Source organism: Trachinotus anak, unplaced genomic scaffold (assembly GCF_046630095.1).
Source record: "Trachinotus anak isolate AG129_WGS33_773 ecotype Australia unplaced genomic scaffold, CSIRO_AGI_Tana_v1 ptg000028l, whole genome shotgun sequence".
NCBI classification, from domain to species: Eukaryota; Metazoa; Chordata; class Actinopteri; order Carangiformes; family Carangidae; genus Trachinotus; species Trachinotus anak.
This window is the reverse complement of record NW_027273879.1, coordinates 9,012,623-9,037,676: the sequence shown is the minus strand read 5'-3', so window position 1 is coordinate 9,037,676 and position 25,054 is coordinate 9,012,623. Positions and strand designations below refer to the sequence as shown.

The 25,054-nt window shown below is 38.7% G+C and overlaps 1 protein-coding gene across 3 annotated transcripts in view; it reads left to right on the top strand.

Annotated features, from left to right (window-relative positions):
- rgs3a (regulator of G protein signaling 3a) overlaps nt 1-25,054 on the top strand; it is a 145,730-nt gene that overhangs the window by 20,487 nt on the left and 100,189 nt on the right. For 2 of the 3 annotated variants that reach the window (XM_071465624.1, XM_071465625.1), the window contains 3 exons: nt 262-322; nt 3,787-3,877; nt 19,608-19,675. In XM_071465624.1, the coding sequence (XP_071321725.1) occupies nt 262-322; nt 3,787-3,877; nt 19,608-19,675 (220 nt within the window). Of the gene's footprint in view, nt 1-261; nt 323-3,786; nt 3,878-4,646; nt 4,839-19,607; nt 19,676-25,054 lie in introns of those variants that run through there. The other variant, XM_071465627.1, reaches the window with a different exon arrangement.

Here is a 25,054-nt window from a genome sequence, read left to right as displayed (position 1 = left end):
GAGGGAGTTTGTTGGGTAATCTGGGACAAGATTATATGTGACAATATCTGACATCACATCTGAAAAACACTATTAAATTTTAAAAATATCCCATTGATTATTTTGGATTTGTTGTCAGATCTGTTTGATTTAATGCTTTTGGGTCATAAAACTCACTTCATCTGTCAGACCTGAGTCAGATGACTAAGCTTTGCTTACAGGTTTTCATTGATTTTCATCTCACTTATTTATTCTCTCTGTTGTCTCTCTGTGTATCAACAGGATGAGTGCACTGCTGGGTTGCATGAGCTTTGGTGTCCGCTCCCTTATGGACGCAGTCAAGGTGAGTTTAAACACAGAGATTACACGTATGAAGACATTCTGTAAACATTGTCCTTAGCTCCCTTTTCAACTTTCACTGATTCTTTGTGTGCATGTTTGTGTGTGTGTGTGTGTGTGTGTGTGTGTGTGTGTTTGTGCGTGTGCCCATCCATTAGACCATGAATCTAAGAGTTTAGTTCAGTGTGAATGAATTCCAGTGACCTCAATAGTCGAGAGGAAACACTTTGGGGTTACCAGTGTTACAGCACAGCAGCGTTGCCGCCAGATACTGGAGCGAGACACACTTTGAGTCACTCTCTCTACTGAAATGTTACGGGTCACACACACAAGCACATGCCTTTTTTTAAAATTAAAGTCTCACTGAGTCTCACGTCTTTCATTTGATAAAATAAAACCTTTGAATCTTTAAAAATACAGTTAATTAAATGCAGTATGATGATTAGAGGATGTTGCACTGCACATTGAGACGTTTGTAACAGAACAGAAAAGGGAATCTAGAATATGAATAAGCAGTGAACCTTAACAGACAACATCTCTCAGTTATCTGGGGAGACCTTTGATATCACTGGCAAAGTAATGACAATGAGAACCATTTTGTTGTTTTCTGTCTCAAAACAACAAAACCTAAAGTTGACTCCTTTTGTCAGTCTTAGTCTGAGCTGTTAAGAACACAGCACATCCTGTTCTCATCACACATGTTTCCTAACTGTTACTTTGGCCTTTCTGTTTGGTAAGAGCCTTCTACAGCTGGGGGACTGTCAATATCTACACAGCATCTAATGGCAATCAATTCAATAGCTGTTGAGATATTTCAGTCTGGACCAAAGTCATGGACTGACCAACTGACTGTGTCACTAGCATGGCCAGAATACACACAAGAACATACACACTAAAGCTCGTCGAAAGTAAATTCTTGGTGGGATGAAGTATTTTATTTTCAGACACTTATTACTGACAACTTGTCAGGAAACGTGGAGAGGACAACTACTCAAACACACAATGACAGACACACAAAGGTTGACACAACCTCTTCCCACACTAGCACATCATAATATAGAAGAACACTTAGCCCTCAGTCTTTCCTCCCAAACTGTCCCAGGTGATAGCAGATAAATGCGAGGTCCAAGAGTTCAGTGTTGTTCTTTCGGGTGAGTTAGAGGTAATAGGTTCTCCTCAGCTGTACAGTATATGCACATACCTGCTTTTCTTAGCTCTTTCTCTTCACTATTGAATTATTCAGCTCTAATTTATTCAACTGTCTTTTCTCTGCCTTCGCAGATGTGCATATTTTTTTCCTGCTGTGTACCACATATTCCCATTTAAAACATAAAGTACATATTTTAGTGGTTAGTGCAGTAACCACTGCAAATGGTATGTAATGTTTCACCACTTGTGTGTTATTACATTATTTAGCGTGCGTTTGTATGTTCTTTTAAGACAATATAAAGACAGTAAAGTAGATGTATTCCTTTTACAGTACGCAGAAAGGATATAATTATTGTCATTGCTTAATTAACTGTAAAATAACTGTTTTAGAGAAAGCAGATACTCTGTATTATAGTTATGGTTACAGTACTAATGAGAAAATGATGATTCATAGGCAAACTTTTGCCTATGAATCATGTGCTTTGATAGCTTCTATACTAGCAGGACCAGTTGTTGCAATTGGTGGCTCTTCACCAGTAGAGCACTCAGCCCTAATAAACCCTAAAATCTGAGCTCTTTCTGAATTAGAAAATAGAAGTATCCTAGTAATGTAGTGGTTTAAGCCACATAGTACAACATACAGAAAAACCTCTCACTTTTGCCTCTGCCAAGAGACTTGTTAAACTTTAATTTTATTTCTTTTTCCAAAACATTAAGGTGACACTCAAAGATAGTAGAGCCAAATCTTTCCTTTCGAATGACGCAGAAAATGGAGTCTGCATTCAGTTAGTTTATTATTACTATGATTGTTCTTGCTTTTTCTCAGACAGACTGAGATGTTGACATAAAACTATTAAAGCTTAATTTGGTTTTTAGAAGTAAAATTAGGAAAACAAGCATGAACACAGCTGGAGAGTTAGAAAACCTCTTGTTTCCTCTTAAAGTCACCCCAGTAAGTCTTTTCTGTAGTTTCAATTAACATCCACATCAAGTGAGGAAAGCAAACAAGGGGAATAGATTATATTTTAGGCGGGCTGATGGCTTCCTTCCTCTAACATTTATCCCAATGAATATTTAATTGGCTTAATATGCTAATGAGGGAGATTTAGCTTTGAGTCACAGGGAGTTATGTCTTTTCATCCCCTCCACCACATCCGTTATTCTCTTCTGTTGTTATTTTTCATTCATCTCTTCCTAGAAACCCATCCATTTCTGTATCCATCCACTGTGATCTTATTTTATTTCAAAGGCTTTTGCAGCCTATGAGTGTCAGCTGATATTTTTACCTGGTTTGCTTGCTTGTCACATCTTGTTGTTTGTTTGCACCTATTTGTCACTTTGTGCTCTTTGTTTTTTTCTCATCTCCTGCTTTTTCTTTGCATCTCTCTCATCAGTCTCCCCCCTGACTAACCGCTCTCTTTGCCCCACTCTTTCCCCCTTTGTCACATGTTCATGGTAATATTGAACGATGGAGTAATCCCTCACTGACTTTCAGGACATATGCCCTCCCCTCCCCCTTCTCCTATACAAGTTCCCCACCCATCCTCCCCCCTTGTCCCACAGCCTGCAGAAATCGGTCCACTCAGATAAGATGCTTTTAAAATGGAGATTATTGTCACTGTCCATGGCGTCACATTATTTAGTACAAAAGAGGAGGACGGTAGCGTTTGTGTGTGTGTGTGTGTGTGTGTGTGTGTGTGTGTAGGTCTATGCACGCATGTAAGTATATGTCTGTGTGTGTGCTCTAATAAATGTGTGACAGAGTAAAATGATGGTAGAGCTCATGACAGGGTTTTCATGTCCTCTTTTGCAAGACTGTGTCCACATCATCAGGATTACAAATCAGACCCCCTCTGTCACAGCCTGCACAGCTTTATGTAACACACGTACAGTAGTGGCAAACATATAACACACATATACACACACACACACACACACACACACACACACCATCTGGCTCACAGGGCAGAAGTGCAGAAGTGGGGGCATCAGCTGCTGGAATACACTAAAGCATTGTGAGTCATAAGTCTGTGTGTGTGTGTGTTCACTGTTTGCAGCAGCCCTGGAGGAGCAAGCAAATTGAGTCTGTGTGTGTGTGTTTGTATCCTTGCTATTGAGTGTTTGTGTTCCTGTACATGTTTACATGCTCACAGAGAGAATTCTTTTTAAATTCAGTACTCATTAGGTTGATTCCCCAAGCTTAAAGTCAGCACTCATGCATACTCACACACACACACACACACACACACACACACACACACACACACACACACACACACACACACATATGTAGTCAGTCTTTATGTGTGTGTGCTGTAGGAGGTTCATGGATGGTACTACCTACTTGGGGAAGAGCTGGGGAGGAAGAAGCATCTGAAAGTGCCCACACAACACAACTACCACACCACTGGTAAGTTAACTTAATCATTAATCAGTAATCAGTAATCTGTTAATCAGGTTGGAACACTCATATTTACAACTGGGCATCAAACCTTCAAATCAAATCTACTGGTGAACTCACTGAAATGTGAGTAATGAACATTGAAATGTGTCATTGAATGCTTTGTGAGATACTTCCTCATTTTAAATCAGGAAACTTTTCTCTATATCCACCATAGTTTATTCAAGTAACATTTTTTATTGAGAAAAAAATTGAAAAAAGTGTTTAAATTTCCTGAATGAAGGTATTAAAAAATGTCCTGTTTTTGCACCAGTAGTGAAACTCTTACTGTATAACAGCTTACAAAAGGATGAAATCAAAATTGCATAAAAAGGTAAAAGGACAGTGTATGAGGCTCAAATATATGTTGAATAAAAATGGCAGCTGTAAGAACACACCTCGACTTAATTACAGTAAATTAAAGCAATATATGTTTTCTCACATGATTGAGTGTGCCAGGGTCGTGGCTCTAAATCTTTATCAGTCTTTGGGCTGGGAGGTGGGGTGACTGGGGAAGCGAGGGATTAAGAGAGGGATTGGGAGAACGAATGAGGGAAAGACAGAGGGAGTAGGAGGGAGGGAGGGACGAAACTCTGACGCGTCACAGTTGCCAGAGAGAGAGAGAGTGAGTGAGAGAGAGAGAGAGAAAGAGAGAGAGACAGAGCTCTCCTATACCATTCGCTTCTGGAGTGGATCTCCCCTCACACACAGACAGACACCCACCCAATTCACACACACACACACACGCACGCACCCACACACACACACAGACACATCTGTTTGGAAATCAATTTTTCTTCTCTCCACCTTGGAGTGCTCTTTCTTCTTCTGCTTATGTTTGCACTCACTGGTAGTTTCACGTTGGTGGTGGTGGTGTGTGTGTGTTGGAGTTATGCTACTCTGTGCCAGCCATAAGGGCAGCCTAGACTAGGTGAGTACTATGTTTGTGTTATCATACTTGACTCACCGCAAAGAAAAGCAGCAAATTTGAAATGTGGACTGAGGTGTTTTTTTTTTTTTTTTTGCGGATGCTATAGGAATCTGTTCTCCTCTGAGTCTTTGTTGCACTCTCTCTTCTTCTTCTTTTTCACTGTTCTCTTCACTCGTTCTTTTTCATTTTGCTGCTTGTTTCCTCTCCCTTGTCTTCTTCTATCTACTCATTTCTCTCCCGTGTGCTTCTATTGTTGCTGACATTATTTTAAAACTCTGTTTGTTACACTGTGCACATGCTGCTAATCTATCAATTCTCATCTAATTTTCTATTGCTAAACTAAATTAGTCACAATTGCTTTCCATGGAAGACCCCTTTAAGGAGCTTAGCTTACCCACCCAGTGGATTACTTCCAGTATGTCCCCACGTTTTTGTACACCCATGTACATATGCACAAATACTTCACATCAGCACACACTGACATACTCCCACATACACTTTTCTTTCTCTCTCCGTGACCCCAATGCTCTCAGCACCATCGACTCTCCTTTGCTTATTCACGTCATTTCATTCTGGGTTTTGAGAATGATGGTGATATCATAAGACGTTAGCTTACCCATCCCAATTTACACTGCTTGGCTGAACTAGGCTAATCTACCTCATACAACTTTAAAATTAGTTCTATGCTTCTGTGGATGGAACTGGGACAGAGGTATCAGATTGGACAAGAGTCAGTCAGCAGGAAACCATTATATGGCTTGCATGAGGGGATCCTGACTTATACTCAAGGGTTACATAGGCAAGTAGCTCTTTTATCTGTGGTGTGTTACTAAAGCAGTAATAGTAGCGCTGCTGCATAGAAAGTGCAATAAAGGAAATTTGAAGTTCATAATTCCACGGGATGTCATGGCAAAAAAAGAAAAAGCTCCATGTTTAGCTGTATTAATGGATACAGAATGTTTTCATCTTTCCCAGTGGCAATACTGCCCCATTACTGTCTCATCTGATCCATGTGTGTGTATTTGTGTGTGGGAGTGGGGGGTGCATACACATGCATGCACTTCTGTGTTGCCAGCTGGCAGAATGTAGGCCACGGAGGCAACGCTGCACCATGACATGCACTAACATGGAATTGACCAAAATCTCATTCATTGCAATATCACTCAGTAAGTGTTTCTCTCTCTCTCTCTCTCTCTCTCTCTCTCTCTCTCTCTTTCTCTCTCTCTCTCTCTCTCTCTCTCTCTCTCTGAACTGAGTCTGAATTTAGCATGGTCTGTGTCCCCACCTGTAGTTTTATTCACTTTTGTCTCTGTTTACTCAGACATCACTGTTACACCTCATCTTTGTCATTTGTCATTTGATCCTCAGTCCATCTTGTTACTCTGGCGCTGTGGCAGAATGCAAAAAAGCATTTACTAAACAAACAATGCAACACTAACTGCCACCCTATTCAAGCCCATAGTTTGCCACATATACAGTATATCTTCACCCTTAATTAACAGGAGTTGGTTGGGGCATACTTGAAGCTTGGCAGGCTCACCATGCTCTTGTAATGCTTTGGATTCAAGGCCGATTTATTTTTTTTCCCCTCTTGTCGTCATGCCTCTCCTCTAACTCTCTCTACTCGAAAGCAATAGTGCCATAGCAGCAATCTCTAACATTTTCAGTATTTAGTGTAATGAAGCTGTCACACTAGATTTTTACCATGTGTTTGGGTTTCTGTGGAAATGATCAAGCTACTTTCCAAAAATATTTATTCTGGGAAGAAAAATTAGCTTTTTTAAGTTAGTTGAAAGTTGAGTTAAATAAAACAACAACATTTATCTAACGTTTGTGCTGCCAGTGAGCAAGACAACACGATGTGACTATCATGGGGTGGATATTGTGTTACTAACGTTTTTTTAAATTTCTTTTTTTATTTTAAATGTCATACTCAGTAGTATTTGCACTTTCATTGGGTGCTCGAGAGAGACTCCTCAATAGGAGCTGTAGTTAGTTGTGAGTGTTTGTTGATTGGTTGGTTTGTTTGTTTTTCTGTTTTTGTGCAGCACTTAGGGAAAATTATGGTATGCACTGTTTGTGTAGGCACTATTTTAGAGCGCTGGGTGAAGGAAATGCAGTCTGTAGACTTTCCCTCAAGTCACACAAGGGTGAAACAGTTAATTGTAGTGAAATGAACCCAAAAATAGAACAAGTAACATGTTGTATATAAAAATGATGTGTGGATTTCAATTGTTATAAATACATACACAAAGATAATTATATTATATTCACTGTTCTTCAAGTTCATGTTGAGAAAACATTATCTTAGAGTTAAAATGAAATGGTGAGGAATAAGCTTGGGTATAGGCTTAGGTAGACAAACATACTATTGGAGGGAATTTTTGGGGGTTTGGTCAGCCTCAAATTTGTTCAAGATTAAATAAAATAAACTTCAGGTAAAACGTCAAGCATCACTCAGAGTCAACAATCAACTTATCAATGAACTGAGTTCTTGAATTGAGTCAATGGAGATAAAAACCAAACACACTAAACTCCACATTTAATTTCCACTTTCCAACAGTATCAAACTGCTACAGTTTTGAGCCAGTCTTTTTTTATAATTTTTGTGCAGTGGAGAAATGTTGATAAAAAGAGACCGTTTCACCTGTACATTTGCATTTTAAGACAGGATTTCCTTTTTATGTAGTTCTGACAAAGTAAGCTGAAGTCACAACTGTTTAAAATGCTTATCTGACAGCTACACTGTCATAACATTATAACTTTGAAAGAAAGTCTTACTTATCATCTGTTAAAGCAACTCTTTCACTGGTGTGCTAGATTGATCCACGTTAATGTCCACAAACTCTCTCCAGAGGTGCACCACTTGGATCAGTGTGTCTGACTAATCCCCCACTCAGAGACCTGTGCCAGTTCAGAGTCAGGACAGTGCCAGGCCAAAGTCCCTGAGGGCAGAATTATGTTGGAATAGCAGCCCATCTACACATGACGTGGCATGTGGGGAGGAAACATAGTTGGATTGTTGCACACATTGTATCCAAAAATCTCTTCTGGTCAACAAATCTTATGAAAAGATCAAAATCAACATTAAAGTGATTCTATTAATAAGTTCTACTTGTGTTGCCAAAGCCTGATACAGGTCATTCCTCTGTGTCATTGACCTCTATCATTAAAAACACATCAGTGAGTCACACTGTTGCACCGGGCATTGTGTTGCTTCATTACGATGAACATGGTGCTGGAGTTTATTTTGAGTCAATCCCACATACACCCAGCTGCTACTCACTAGAGAATCAAATGAAACACTGAACAAATACAGTATTTACCCCCATTCAAGTAACATTTGCTAAAAACTGCAGTACCCACCTGTTTTAGGAAATTATTTTTGAAATATAAAAAAAATGAAACTTTCTCACCCATTTTTTAAGATTTACATCTGCAGGAGGAACAAATGGGCTTAGGGTTGAGTGCGACACACAGGCTGGAGAAGTCAAAATGTATTGAAAGATGGAGTAACTCAATATTAAATATCCTTTATATCCTTTATTGTATTTTAGATCTTTGACACACCACAATGACAGGAACATTTTAAAATAAATGTGCTTCTTCACAGAAAAGAGCTATCACAAAACATGTAGACAGAAAAAGAGGCGATATCTCCAGATATCAGATTGTTAGAAATCATTCTTCTCTTTACTCCCTAGTACCATTGTGACTCAGACAGACTTTCCTTTTTCTCTCTACAATAAAACCTATCTGCTGAGCATTGACAGCTAATTACACTGTAGGGCTACAGTAAAAAAGGCTGCCGTCTTAACTTTGCTAAATGTGCATTGAGAAGCTGAAAAAGAAAGGCTGTGCATGAGTGGCAGCCAAACAACATTTCAGTTATTAAGAGTGACAGGGCAATTAGTGTTGATTTTCAGGACACATTTTGTATGATGCAGTGGTAGAGACCTCTTTTAAGCTGCAGAAATTCTCTAAATGCTCGGCCTCTATTCTGAGTGAACATTTATAGCTGGTGCACACATGTGGTTCATATGGAGATTAGGAAAAACACAGAAAATTATTTGATTGACGAGTTTATGTTGTTATGATTTTTTTTTTCAAATTTCCACAAATGCCTAAAGCAGCAGAAAAAAATTCTTGTGATAAATTAATTACACATCAGAGGATATTAAAAGAGCGCATGAGAATTTCTCCTCATTAGTCTAGATGGTCATTTGGTTGGTGGGATGTTTTTTTGTAGATTAGGTAAATCAGCCCATCAGTGCATGTTGTACACAAGCATATGTGTATTTTTCTGTCTGTCAGTGTTTTACTAATGAACGACAAAAGCGAGTGTTTGAGAAACTCACTTGCATAGTGTGTTATTGGAGACAACTGACCCACAGTGACATGTACGTGTGTGTGTTTTTGACCGTGGCTAATGCATTTCCCTCCAATAAGCTGACGATGTGGGTCAGGTGGTCCCCATATGCGTGAAAGCAAAAAATAGCAGAACAGCCATAGGGCTCATGCTTAAAAAGTGTGTCATCTGCTTCATACACACACTTGTTTCACTACTCATAATGGGCGAATGGGGACCCAGACATACTGTACACACACATAAACACTGCTAGGCTTTCCAGATGGCAAGCTGTGCCTTTAAATCAGCAGATTAAAATGTACACGGTGTGATTAACTTATATGGAAGTGGTTGACATGGAAGAGGGGGAGTTTTTATACTGTTAAATTGTTCTGGTAAATACTGGCTGTGTGTGTATGTGTACGATCATTTGAGACAATGTGTTGATGAGGATATATCTGACATGGGATGCATCTGATGCTTTTTGTGAAGGGTAAACTCGACCCCGGGCTGATATCCACTTGATCTGAAGTGAAGCATTTGACCCAGTAGCTTACGCTCTCATCTCTGAACTACTGTGTTGCACTCTGTGCTCCTGCGACATTGTCATTAAACACAATATGAGAAATTATTATTGACACAGTAAAGTTTGATGGATGAAACTCACGGTTATAGATATCACTTACTGTAATGTGTTATGAACAACTTACAGTGGTGGTTTGTAAATAGAAAAACAAACTCAAAAATGTCGGACTGTTTTTTGTTTTAGCATTCAAATGTAACTTGTCTGCTTCTCCTACTTGAACAAAATACTCAGCTGAACCGTTCATTGTTAAAATAACTTCCTGTCTGTCAAAAGTGGTGTGTGCATTTGGATCTTGTGTATACTAATTAATAATAATTCAGTATAGTTTAGTAAGCTTATCGAAAGGCCCTTGCACATCCACATGTGTTTTCACTTATTCTGGCTAGTTAGACCTCTGCTCAGCCTGGAGTTAGGTGAAAGTATTTGTGAGGTCACTAAACTTTATGAACCTATAACATTAGGTATTTTTCACAGAAGAGATTTCACACTAGGAAAAGCACAAATGTAATTAATAAAATTAATGATGGCTGAATTCTATTTACTCAGTTTCAGGGTCCTGGTGTTGTTAAAGCTGGCTCATTTTCACACTGTCCTGGCTTACTGTGACACTTAAATAGAATGTATCCATCTTTAATGTTTTAATGACTGGCTTAAAGTCTAAATGACAATGGTGCAAAAGGCCTGTAATAATGTGTAATCTCTCCAACATAAAAGGTGCAAAAAATATATAATTTGGTCAGACAGATTGCAATCAATAACAGTCTATACATGCCCACAAAGTCCTTGGTAATTAAGTATATTTAATCCTCTTCAGAAGACATCTCTAAATGAAGAACTAAACCAGATGACTGATAGTAGAACTAACACAAGGAACTTTGCCATTGAAATGAAAAAGTGGGTGATTCTGACCTTTTCTAAGAGACATTTTGTAAAGAAATATACTGTAAGTCTCACATGAGCTGCACATATAAAAAGAAAATATGTAACAACAAAGACTGTACAGCATTGGCTTTGGAAATCTTAAATAAGTGCTTGGTGGTACTCATTTTCTCCAGAGTAAGACAGAGACAAGACAAGCTCTGAGAATGTCATGCATTGTTAGGAAACACTAAATACATCTTTTGGTGATTGACCACAGGAACATTTTGTGCTCTGGAAAAGTTACGGGTGATGGGCATGGGGGTCATCCACTAGTCAGTTCAGACAACCACAGAAGATGCTGGCATGTCTACTATCCAAACTCTGTGCCTCACAAGCATGAATCTCTGCAGACTGCAAACCACCAAATAGCATAGTCTTTAATCTCTAGTGGGTGGACACTTCCATGTGTTAGGGTCAGAGGCAATGAACCTCGACGGCTGAAAGTCGTCATGGACACGAAGTAAATTAGAATCAGTTTCCTGATGGGCAGATGTGTTGAGCCTGCAGAAGGTGGGCGGAACTAAGTGGGCACGTCTGTGACTGTCAATAAGGGGCGCACTCATGTGGAAAAGAGGCATATTCCTGTCCTGCTCTGCAGATATTCTTATCATGTGTCAGAGTACATACTGACAGTTCTGTGTGAATGACTCATCATTCTCACACCATAACATGCACATGTAGGAGTATAAAATATCTTGTATCATATTTCTTCATATTTGAGAGCACTTAACGTAGTCAAGTTGTCAATATTCTGAAAAAAATTATCAGGTTATATACAGTATACTGTAGGTCATGCTTAAGACAAGGGACGGGCTGTCATGCCCTGGCTAGGACACAGGACACAGATGCAGGATTTCGAGTTCTTCAATAAAAGTCTTTATTGCAAGAATCAGATAAGAAACCTCCAAGACTGAGTAACAGAAGCAGGCTATGAAAACGTTAGCAATGGAACTAAACTAAGGTATGAAACTTACAACTGAAAATCACTCTTCTTAGAGGAACCGGAACAAAAACCAAATGCGACTGGATACAGGACTGTGACAAGACTGTGGTAAGGCTGGAGTGAACGCACGCAGACATGGACGAAGACGAACACACTGGCACAAGACAAAGGGAGACGCAGACTCATATACACAGGGTAACAAGGGACAGGTGGAAACACTCAGCAGACAGTCAGACTGAGACACACGAGGAAGGGCAAGTGACCTGAAACAAGAGGAGAGTTACTTTACAAAATAAAACAGGAAATGACAAGACAAGACATGGAGACAGGACAAAAACCCAACTTGACCTCACCGCGGTGTGACACGGGCATTAAGACAGATTTCATGTGCATTCATGTGAATTCATGTGTAGTAATAGTGATGATCTCGTTGGTGATTCCTTACTCTCTCAAGGCTCATTTATGCTCGCTGTTAGATATGTATACGGATGCAGAGTTCTGTCCATACCTTGTGTTCATTTCAACCATATGTACGTTTCCTGAAAGCTTATGGACACAGATGATACACAGTAGTACCACCGGAAATTGTGGGGGCAGTGTAGCCATTATTTCAAGCACTGGCGTAAACGCTGTCTCTGCTTTTGCCTCTTCCTTAAGAGGTATATAATTATGATTTCATACACCGTCACTATGTTTGTTGATCACAAAAGCTTTTGACTCTGAGCTGCTCTCTAGTGGATGCAATGCTTTCAGATCCATGCCAGTATAAATGACCCATGGAAGTATGTGGGCATTGATGGTTCCATCATTTGAAGTAGACACATAATGAGGTCTGAAAGTGGTTTCAATCTTTCTGATCTCATCATTTTTGTATGTAAAAAAGGACATTAAAAAAGGACCATAAATGAGCCCTTAGTTAAGAATAATTGAACAAAGCTGCACTGGAAACACTATATAATTATATTACTATATTAATATTTATTTTGTTATAACCCAATAATGAACCTGATGTACTGGCAATGGTTGAAGTTGGGGATTTAATGGTTTTCATTCAGCCTGGATATGAAATTCCTTCCCAGTCTTTTTCTATTTCTGTGCTTGTTCTCCTCAAATCCTTTGTACAAATCCCTATCAGAGACAATCATACAACACATTGAGTCAACAGACAGGAGACATAATCCTTTTTGGCTATTCTGCCTTGCTCGGGACAGAAACAGGAACTGAAATGCATCAGCCTCAACTGTATGGCTAATGAGAAAGCCCAAAAGTCATCACATTATCTTGTTCCATGTTGTATCATGGCGAAAATGAGTCAGTCCCTCAGCGGCTGCTTCGGTCATGCAGAAGCAGGGCACAAATATCTCTAATGCTGAATGTTACTCTTGTGTCATGTTTGAAATGTATTTGGCTTTGGGCTGTTACTGTGCAGCTAACTCAAGCATTTCAAAATCCATGCCTGCCAGGGATCAAAGTGTGTGTGGTGAACATAACCTGCACATAACCTGTGCATTTATTCACGAGCTAGATGTTTGTAGTATAATATGCATGCATGTCCCACTTTTGCGCTCTGCTTGACGTAAAAGTACTGGACATTATAACAGGAACACCATAATAGATCAGGAATTGTTCAATAAAAACTATATAATTGATACTTATTATATTCAGTTTTTGACACTGACAGCTCTGTAAAATTCATCGGTGATATTATATATATATATATATATATATATATATATATATATATATATATATATATATATATATATATATATATACACACTATAGTGTGTGGTGGTGGTGTTTCAGATTGTAATATGTTCCTGTTCAATTCTGGGATAACTGAAGCTGTATCCTTTTAGAACTGTGTTGTGGTCAGTTCTTCTAAATCAGAAGAAAGATCAATACAGTAGATATCTGTAAGGCTCCTTTACTGTAACTATCAGATCTATATATATATATATATATATATATATATACACACACACACACTATAGTGTGTGGTGGTGGTGTTTCAGATTGTAATATGTTCCTGTTCAATTCTGGGATAACTGAAGCTGTATCCATTTAGAACTGTGTTGTGGTCAGTTCTTCTAAATCAGAAGAAAGATCAATACAGTAGATATCTGTAAGGCTCCTTTACTGTAACTATCAGATCTAGAACTATTTAAGACAGAATGACAGGTCGACTCCTGTTGCTATCCATGTGATTTTTTACAGTGGAGCAGGTGAATTTGCACTTCGGCATAATCAGAAATTACTTATTTTCTTACCATCCCATAATTGTTGTACAAATGTTTCACTTCATGTCACCCTGCTCGCAGTGGGTGACGTGCTTGCTTGTCGTACTAAAGTAGCTGGTGTTCTGCATCAGGTAAGAAAATCCTAAATCATAGTAGCTCATCAGCATCCCTGGTGTCTCTCAGTCAATCCAGCTGTTAAAGACATGTGTCCTAACATAGCACGGTGGCAACAAAAGATTAATAAACATGTCAACAAATCCTGACAGTGGCTCACTGATAGTTTTATTGCGAATAGATGACTGGCTACCCTGGAGGATTTTGTGGATTATCCTGAAGGCCTCCGGGGATCATCTTCATCTTGCAGTATTCCCATAAAGTACACGTAAGATGTGGAGTATCTGATCTCTGAAAATTGATGGAGAAAGAAAAGCACTTTGATCTGCACAGTTATCCTGTTTGATGGATGGAGATGATCCCCATAGATGTGGGATAGATTTTTTTTTTAAATGTTTGCTGCATTCAAATAACTGCTCATAGAACAGACCTAACAGAAGTCACTGTGAAGTTAAACACTGAAGAAAGTTAGCACATTTTGAATGTGATCAATAGGATGACAGTACAGGATGTGTGAACTTACAGAAACAACCTGCACACAGTTATACCAGATGCTGATTAATTTCCTTCTGTCTACATAACACAAAGTAAAACTTAAACACAGTATATTATAATAGCCAAAGTGATCAAAGAGAACATATGAAAGAATTCAGCTGGATCCAATAATAATAGGCTGCAGCACCCAATTGACCAACAAAAGCACCTTCAAGCACAAGACTGCATTCAGTCCTAGTCACGAGCTACACATTTACTCATGTATGTACCAGAAAGACCTACAAGGAAAATTCATTTTCAAACTGCAGCACTACTCGTGTGTGATGGAGTGAAGCACTGAAGTGTGAATGTATGTATTGATACATCAGAGGAATTAAACTCATTAAGAGGAACCCAAATATACTGCAAACTAATATTAAAAACCTGAAATTATAACAAAAGAAATAGCACAACAATATTGATAACCTCATTAACCCAAAGCAGTATTAATCAGTCATCCATCTGAGTCTCACCAAATGGAATTTTGTAGATGTTTTACTAGTGCTATGAAGCAATGTTTTTATATGTGGGTTCTTGCATTGTTTGCATCATCACCATTCAGGATGTCCCTTTCCTTGATGGACAGTTCGTGGTAGTAAGGCCCCAGAAAGGTGTAAATCTGCCAATGAATGCAGTGAAAAAGAAGACGACTGCTACCAAGCAATCTGTCATTTCCATTCATTTTTTTGAACAAAAATAATTTTGGTCTGTGTCCAAAAAATCTCACAGCTCTGTTTACTGGAAACTATGCTACACCGAGCAGTCTCCTGGATTTTTAAACTTTCTACGTGTCAGTCATGCTGCAATATTAGACCTCAAGCAGTTTTGTAAGAGTGTAGTCATATTTTCTCTTTGTTACTCTGATCTCTGTATAAGCTCCTCTGTTGTGTCCGTCTGTGTGTAGAAACTGACGTGCACAATGATGTCCTCTCGCACATGGAGCCCTGTAAAAGCTACAGTATAGTTCAATAAATCGAAGCCTTAGTCTAGCAATTGCCAAAAAGCTCTACAACTGACTGTCACTTTCTAAACTAAACTGTATGTGGGTGAAAGGTGCTACATCAAGAGCAGTAGTAGGAGTTTAGTGCTTAATTAACATTTTATTTTAATTAAGTTTAGCTCATACCGATTTATTTTAGATATACTGGAGAAGTCAATATCATTCCCATGTGATTAGGAGGAATTTCTAGTCTTTTCACATTTTTATTTGAAATTCAAACTTAGGAAAATAGCAAACAAGGTTTTAATGACTCCATATTGTCTACAATTTTCATTTTGTTAGGTTTATGTCATACATATATATATGTATATTTTTACACGCTTGCCTTGAGAGCAGATATTTCATTCAGCTGTATTCTTTATAGGTAAAATAACAAAACAACTTATTAACATGCAGTAATTTTACATTTTACATTTTTTATTTCTTACATTCACTCAAGCTAAGTGTAGTATAATGTTTAGATTTTCAGTAATGTAACTAATTTAACTAGTAGAGTGCTTTTCTTTATTAAAAATCTCATTCATGACCAAAATATTAATGTTGTCAGCTAAAACTAAAGCCCAACATATTTTATATCAGTCAGCTACTGTACTTGTCCAAACACTGTCACTCCCACTGTTACCCATGTCAGATTCAAATGTGCTGTCATCCAGTCAAGATTGTGTTAGTACCTTAACCTTGCATTAGCCACTCCACATCAATTAATGTCTTTGTAGGCTTTTATTTCTTAGCATTAGCAGTTTAAACAATCATTTCCTGATCCTTGAGGTGATCTGAAGAGACTCAAACACTGAAGTGGAGGCAATGTTCGCCCTTTTTGGCTTTTCCACACTCTCTATCAAGTGTTTATTTGTTTGTGGGTGACAGGAGTTGAATAGAGGGACAGGGTGTCAAGTGAGTGAGTGGCGCAATGAAGGATTTGGGCAGAGTCAAGGACTTTTTATGTTCTGGCAGATCAGAGACTGGCTGATTCAACTGCAGAGGGCTACCAGAACCTTTTGATTTCTTCTTTCTTTAGTCTGGCCTTTGCATGTCTTAATTTTCTGCCTCTTTTTGTTTTTTTTCTTATCCTATGATGTCATTGTCTGTCTTTCTTTAATCCTCCCAGTTTCTAATTCTCTTCTTCTGACTACATTCCTTTTTTCCCCCTCATTCTCTGAATTTCACTTTGTATACTTTTCCCACTGTCCTCTATTTCCATCTCTTTTTGTCCCTCTTTATTTCCCCCCATCTTTACGTCAGTCATTCTGGATGTTTCTCATTGCCAGCTGCTCCATGACTCTCCCCTCATATGCCCCATGTTACTGATGTCTCACCCAGACAAAAGCCTCCTTTCCTGGGCTTGATGCCAGCCAGGTTAGCCCTTCTCTTTTGCTGGACCCCTGGAGGTTTTGGATTCAAAAGTGACAGAATCTCTCTTTTTAAAAAGCACAAGGTTACGATGGCAACTACAACTGTGGGATTGGGGCATTTACTCTGGGGTTAAACTCTAGGGTTAGGGAGGAAAGTAGAAACTGTGTCCAATATATTGAGAGGTTCTTCATTTTCTGTCTTTTCTAAATGTTAAACTTAAATCTAATCTGTTTACTGTTACTTTACTTTAAATGTTTTGACCTTCAGTAAACAGAATGATGTGAATTACACAAGTGTGATGTGGAAACTTGAAACTTCTAGCTCACATACAGTACTGTGCAAAAGTTTTAGGCAATTCAAGTAAGGCCCGGTTGCTTTAAAAAATAATGCCATGAATAATTTTATTTACCAGTTAACTTCATACACTCTGCATATAAGTGAATTAAAACAAATGATTGCCTTTAAACCAGTACTGGTTCTCCGTGATACACTTACACATGGTTTTTCAATGTATATGGCAGGCAGGTTGTTTCAAGCATCTTGGAGAAATTGCTACAGTTCTTCTATGGATTTAGGGTGTCTCAGTATCTCTTCATGATCTCTTTTTGATGATGTTGCGATCGGGACTCTGTGGGGGCCACAACATCTGTTGCAGGAGTCCCTCTTCTTGTAGTTGAAACTAGTCCTCTATGACTCTGGCTGTATGCTTGGGCTTGTTGTCATGCTGCAGAAAGAATTTGGGATTGATTACACTTCTTTGATGGCATTGCATGATGGATAATTGGAGACATCCCGTGTATGCTTGGTAAAGGAGATGAGATTTTTTTTTTTATAAGAGATTGAACATTTTGCAGAAAAACCAAATTGTGGTAAAAATCTGAGGATTTGCACATGATTTAAAACATACTTGAAGGGAATCTAATTTGATGTGTATGTGGTCTGTTTTGCCTCAGGACACAACCTTGTATTCTTGGGAACACAGTGGAGTTGTGAAAACATTTTGGATGATCTTCAAAAGTGGCTAACATAAGGCCCTGCTGGACCCACAAATATCTATCATTTCAAATCAACCCCAGAATAAATAACAAAATGCAATGTTTGTCTGCCTGTGCCCTCTAGAAAGGCGCACATCTGATGCCCCCATTGGCAGAACAGTGTCATTTATCATTGCCTTCCAAAACTGCTGCAAAACACTTTTTGAAAAATAAATGGTTTTATGGTCTGACAATGGTATGGTTAACATTAGGTTAGGTTTAGGCATAAACATGACGTGGTCAGAGTTAGGAAAAGATGATAGTTTGGATTAAAATAAGTACTTTGTTAAGAAGGAACATTCATGGTCATGGTTGAAAGAAATGTTGACTGGTCTCCCATTGCAAAGTCCCATGTTTTGTTGTCCCACTACTTCCTTCTTTGTTCTGGTCAGGAGTCATAACTACTACAGCTGCTAGAAGACTTTGTCACCTCAACTTAAACATCTGTCATTTCTGGGCAACTGCAAAATGATTGATGCTGATGCTTGTCTTTGTGGGACAGTCTCTTGCAAAAGCACATCTTACTGCCAAGCTTTGTGTGAACCTGTATATTATCTAGTCGAAAGAATAAAATGATTCTCAAGACATCTCAAAGCTTCTGTTTCAGGCAGCAGAAAAACAACAATAGATAGTGTTTTTCGATTGGAATATTTTGTTGAGGTTAATGGTCATATTATTTCATTGAAGTGTTGCACCAAGAAAACTCTAAATATAATGTATATGTGACTATAATGCAGTGTTACAATGTGTTTTTCCAACTCTAAAGCTACTTAAGCAGATATTTCAAGGTATTTGTGTGTATTTAATGTGATTATTTCAACTTTTTGCAAGGTTAATAGAAGGTTACTGATCCACTTACACTCTTTTACTTGTGCCTGGGCTGTTTGGACTTGGTTGGCAGAGTTTTTAAAATAACATTTCACAGTCTAGGGCAGGATAATTTCTCTTCTTTGATGATTGAGGTAGGGGTGGTGATGGAAGTGTATAGAAAAATAGAGGGGTAAAAGGAAGGATAAAAACACCGCAGGGATGGTGGTAGTGTTTGAAAGGGGATGGATGGGAGGCTCTTAGCGAAGTTATATTGACGGAGGAAATGCAGAAACTAAAAAGGAAAGATGTACAGTACAGTGAGAGATGTAGACAGATGTAAGCAGGAGGAAGTGCAGAAAGAAAGAGACAGAAAGAAAAACAGGGAGAGGGAGATCTGCATTGTGGCCCAAAGCTGAATGCTGCCTTTATGAGCAATAGTTAAAAGGACACTGAGGCGTGAGTCCCTGTAACCATGGCAACTTCCCAGGAGCCCTGTGACGGACAGATAATAGAGTGAGAGAGGAGTTCCTTTTCTCTTCTTCACCCCTCCCTCCCTCCCTCCCTCCTTCTCACTTGTTCTCACTTCCACTCCTCTCTTGGGCAGTTTGTTGGATCCTCGCATCTTACGGGATTTTCCTTGACTCGGCTGGCCTGTTTTTGCCTTTTATGTGCGCTCTGAAGTTTGAATCCCAGCCCAGCAAAGGCTGCTCCAGACAACTGTTGCCATAATTGCTTGTTGTTATCTCTCTGAGTCACTTTTATGGACTCTCAGAACTATTTGAGGACTTTATTTTTGTGCATCCAGAAAGCTGTTTTGCGTTGGCACAGGGAGAAATGTGCTCCAAAGGCACTGTCTCAGCCCGTGATTCCTTTGTCTACATTTCAGAGGCTGTGCTGTCAAACCATGGTGCTGCCGCCGAGACCAATCGCCCTGAGAATATGCAATGCTTAACAGTAAGTATGATCAAACCTTTTTTCCTGTCTGTGTGTGTGTCCATGTAAGGCTTAATCCTGCTTATATCCTTGGCTTTTTCAGGTGTGTGTGCGGGTGCATGTGAACTTGAGTAACTGACATATTGTGGAAGTTTAATGGTGTTTGTGGATATAAATGTCTATTAATACTGTTGATGTAGTTGTTGTTGGTGTTGGTGAGTACTTCTATATACTGCACAACTTATTTTTTTCTTTGATTATTAATATTTTTTATTTAATGTGAAATATATATATTTTTAAATGTGATGTGAAATGATTCACTGGAATGTGCGTGCAGAATGAATGAATAGGCCTATATACTATTTACAAAGTAGTTGACCCGTGACATCGCACCATGTCCAAAAAACTCATCATGCATAAACATGCCTTCAGTAAGATATTTACTGCATGAATTCCATGTTACACATTCTCAGCAACCATAGCAACTAATTGAATCATGCATTTGAGCTCGGAGCAGTGAATGGAGCAAGATGTCATTTCTTGAACGACAATGTATGTCAAAAAGTTCACTTGCATGTGAGTCACATGTGGAGCAGAATGATGGTTTGTCATGAGAAAGGGGAAAGGCGAAATGTGCAGTCAGATGTGAAGCCAGTTTTCCTTATCTGTTTGTGGAAATCACAAATCCTTCCTGTGTTCTCCCCACTTATCCTTTACATCTTTTGGCTTCTTAATTTTGTCTGACTATTTTAAGTCGGGCATCTCTTTAAACTCCATTTTCTGTATTTTCTTGTCTGACTGTACGGTGGCCACGCATCAATTAAAAATGAATGAGGAAAACCACTTAAACTGTTTACAGAGACACAGGAGGATGACTGATGATATGCTAACCCATTTTATAGCAGGTTAAACAATGATTATTTAGCAGTAATAATAATTACAAGAACAGAAGCATATTTATATGTAAAGACACACAAATGGCAAAAGTAAATATGTTGTTTTTATCTTTTCGGGTTTTTTGTGCTCAGTGCACTGCTATCGCTACCAGTTCTATGAGAACTTTCCGGATAAATTCCATCAAAACATTTTAGGCTACAGCCTACAATACACACACCTTGGCTTGTTGGACAGGCTAACATAGAAAAGATTGCTCAGGAAAAAGTGCACTTGCTAACGTCATAAGTAATGTCATTAGCAAGTCCAAGATAGCTAGCTAGGTAGGTGTAGCCATTTGAAGAGCTTAATTTTTTTTTGATGCACACTGGTGTTATCCCTCTTCAGCTAACTTTTCTCTTGTCTTTAGTAAGGAAGCATGATGCTTACATCTCAGTGGTCAGTCAGGAGCATAAATGAAAATCACTTTTACTTTGCATTATATTTTGACAGAAATTAGGCATGTGTTTTTAAACTTGGGCTGAAATAAGGAAACTTTTAACAAACTAGATTAATACCCTCTCCTCACTGTGTTAATGTATTTTTAACATCTTAAAACTACATCTCAAAACACTGTGGAGTTCAAAGAATCCAAAGCCCAAAGTTTAAGTTGTACAATCATGCATTGGTTTTGGAAGTGGTTTTCTTACTTAAATGTAAATTTGCACTACTAAAAACTTTGTTAATATCACACTGAGAAACAAATAGATATAGATATAACATATAGATACTCGCATTATGATAATAAAAGTACTTTTTATTTATACAGAGTTTTTTAAAGGCAATCAAAAAAAGTTTACATAGATAAACTATTAGCAAAAAGAAGTTGCATACAAAAACAGATCAGCAGGAAAGACGTAGTATTGAAATAAACAATAATAAATTACTGCTGGCAGAGGAGTCACTCTGTCTTTATTCCCTGAGTCATTTGACCCTTCCTCCAGTGTCACACCAGAGATAGCATTGCCGTGCTGGTTATTAATGTGGCATCTATTCATTGAAAACTGACTCGAGCTTCTCTTCCAACACGGTGCCAACATGGATAATACTTTAGCAAAACCACTTTTACAGGTTAAGATGCATTTGTGACATTGGCTATATTTAGATAGGGGTCATCTTTATTGAAAATCAGGGAGGAAAAGTCAGCTACCACACATGAGATGTATAGTACCTTCCTGTTATGGGTATTTCTGTGAGGCATCACTTTTCTGTAACACTAGGTACTTGTTAAAGATGGTCCTATAGTGGAGATTCTGCAGTGGAGCAGGCTACGTTAAACTGAAAAAGAAAAACAAGAATACATGCACTCAAAAGGAGCTTTCAATCCAAATCACATTCTGATTTTTCTACAGCATATTGTCAGAAAACAGGCAGCACTTCAGTATAAGCAGTAGCCTAATAAAACAAACTGACAGACCCTAAGTAAAGACAGTGGAAACCACAACCACACATAGCCGAGCCTGCTGTAAGAGAAATGCCTCAGTCTGCTCCAAATATGCTGGCCACAAACAAGAAAGAATTCACACTCACATTCAGAAGTGTAGCTCTGAACATTCAGCTTTCAATCATGCAAAAAGGATGTAAATGCAGTAAAATGGGTGATCCAATCATTGGATTAATTGTAAAAGCGAACTAGGAATAAAGAGAGAACTTAACTTTGGTGTCTTGTCAGTAGGGTAGTGTATTTAACCATAACTGTTTGCTGTGCTTTTGAAGTGAAACATTATCTTCACAATTTGTCTTCAAAACATTTCTTGGAAGCATTAATGGATTCATTTCCCAGCAGGCATTCAACTGCAAAATAATCAAAATCCATTATTTAGGTACCCTGTGTCATTATAGTATTGTCAGCTCTTTTTCTGTGGTGTCTAATTTACTATTGTTTTCCATTGTAGTGGAAAGAAATTACTGTCCTGTAGGGTTATGCCACATTGGATCAATCTCACGACAGAATCACTGAATGAAGAAGATCCAAAGAGTGAACGCCAAAAAGTACTACCCTACATTATGTGGTTAACCAGATCCAACAACACAGCAGATTCCAAATATGAAATGTGTTCAAAATCTACCTAGAACACTCATTCAAAACAAAATTATAGCTAATATTATAACTACTTTTAGATTTACTCAACCAGTTGGATTTAGAAAACTGTGTGGCTATTTGGTAAGTTTCATAGGCAATGGCAGGCAAAGAGAATTGGTTAGTTTTAAATCACTAAAGTGGATGGGATTAATATCACATCAAATAGTGAATTCTTATATAATAGTGAATTCTTATATACATCAGAAATATACATCATTATACATAAATATACATCATCATGACTTAGACTCTTGACAGTTAGGCCCATCCAACAGATCAGTGTGTCAGTGAAACAAATCCGTGTTTCTTTTGAAACACTCTAGGATGTGAACTCCGCGGAAAGCAGTGCTCATATGGAGTTACTGTAATAAGCTTGACTGGTCAGGATTAGACAGAAAAGCTCACTTTACTTTCACCTTTCACACACTCTTCCTCTCTCTACACGCAATGCACATTGGACACACACAGAAACAAAGTAAGGTATTACTCATCTCACAAGGTAGTGCTACTGCATTTGACCCTGTGCCTTTTTGCTGCTTTGTGAATGTGATGCATTGTACTTGGCACAGTTTATCCCAATCTAGAGGTTTAAGTTCTGTACAATTGCAGCAGCTTCACTCCTCACATTGCTAGCAGAATAAAGATGCTGCATCCAGTATGTCAGGAGCCTGAGAAGCTTTTGAAGTCATATGGAAGGTGAAAAGGGCAGTTACGATGCGGTGCAGCATTGAGATGGAAAGGTTTTACATCCGTATTTGTGAATGCTCCTTTCCTCTCGCCTTCCTCTTCCCTCCCTCCCTGTTAATACTTGTTCTCTCTCTTCCTCTTTATCTCTGGGTGAATCAGAGTAACAGATGATTGTGTGGCTTGTGTGGGATAGTCTCAGGGGAGAGTTAAGGGAGGGGAAAAAACACATTCACAGACAAAATTAAGGGAGAATGGAAAACCTTTTAGACTTTCTTCTCCTTGCGGTACTCATTTTCTGTTGCCTTGTCCTTGCTCCCTTCCAGACCGCTGCGTATTTCCTCCTTCGCTGTTGTGGCCTCCTCCACCTCCCCCCTCCTACTCTCTTTTCCCTCTCTTTCCTCCCTCTGTCACCCCATGGCCATCACCCATACAACACAAAGAGCTCTGTGGTATCGTTAACTGCCCACTCTTTACCTACTCAAACATTTTTCAGTGTTTGATGACGGCCTTACACATGAATAATTTCAGTGATTTACACACTGCTCATTTCAGGCTTTGGACACTTCAGATGTTGGTGAAGATAATACTTGATATCCACAAAGGAATGTCCCTCAGAAAACCACAAGGCTATTTCAAGAACACTTTCCTATCCACTGTCTACACTTTTACAACTTTCCTCTGCATTTTTGCTTAAAATCATTGCTCTTATGTATTTTGATAATTGCCACATTTTTGGGATAAATTATGCTTTAAAAAATGTCACACCGGTTGGTCTGTTATTTCACTTTGTCTGACTCACTGCGAGCTCAATGTCTTTTCAGTTTATCCAAAAGAAATGGTGCTCACATGATTTGCTTCTTAAGATAATGTCGGCAGAAATTGTCGGCATTTGAGAAAAATGCTTGTGATGTGAAAGGATTTACTTTCAGTCACTGTGATATTTAGAGACTCTAAAAAAGAGCAATGCCTTCTTTCTTAAAACCATTGTTTGTGTTATCTTGATTTATAGGTATGTACAGTATAGTTACAGATATAATGGCCTGTTAGAAGTAGTATCTCCAACATGTGAGTATGAAAAAATGTTCATGACAATGATTATCTGAACCAGAGATTAACACTTATGCAGCACAATAAGTGTTCATTTTCTCAGTTTCCTTGTCAGCATTTATCAGTTATGTTTACAAGCAAAGGCTCATGTCATTGGCAGGGAGCAGAGAGTTCATGAATATTGACAATAGTTGCGCTCTGGACAACATGTCCCCCGCATCACTTTGCTTGTCAGCTAGCATTAGCTCCTAAACCATATCTGTGAAAATGGGTCTGACACTTCTGTCTGACGGGAAAGATGGGAAGGAAGGGTGAGGTGAACTGAAAAGAGGACAGTGAGGTTAGATTTTCTGGCCGGCATCTCAGAATAAATGAAGAATGGTTAGTTTTTTTGCCAGGACATATCCCTTTGTGAGTATTTTAGGCCCAGGGCCCAGGCTGATCCTAACCCTCCTCTGTTCCCCTCTAGATGCAGGATGTGTGTGTGCTTATCCTTACCCTTTGCTATTCTGCACTGTCTTTTAATTTGAAAGCAGTCACAGTTTAAACCACATACAATGCACTTCTGTAGCCCAGGTGGGTGAGGGAATTGTCCATTAATGTTGAGTGGATTGATCCCTGCTACATCTTGTCCATTTGTTATGTCCTTG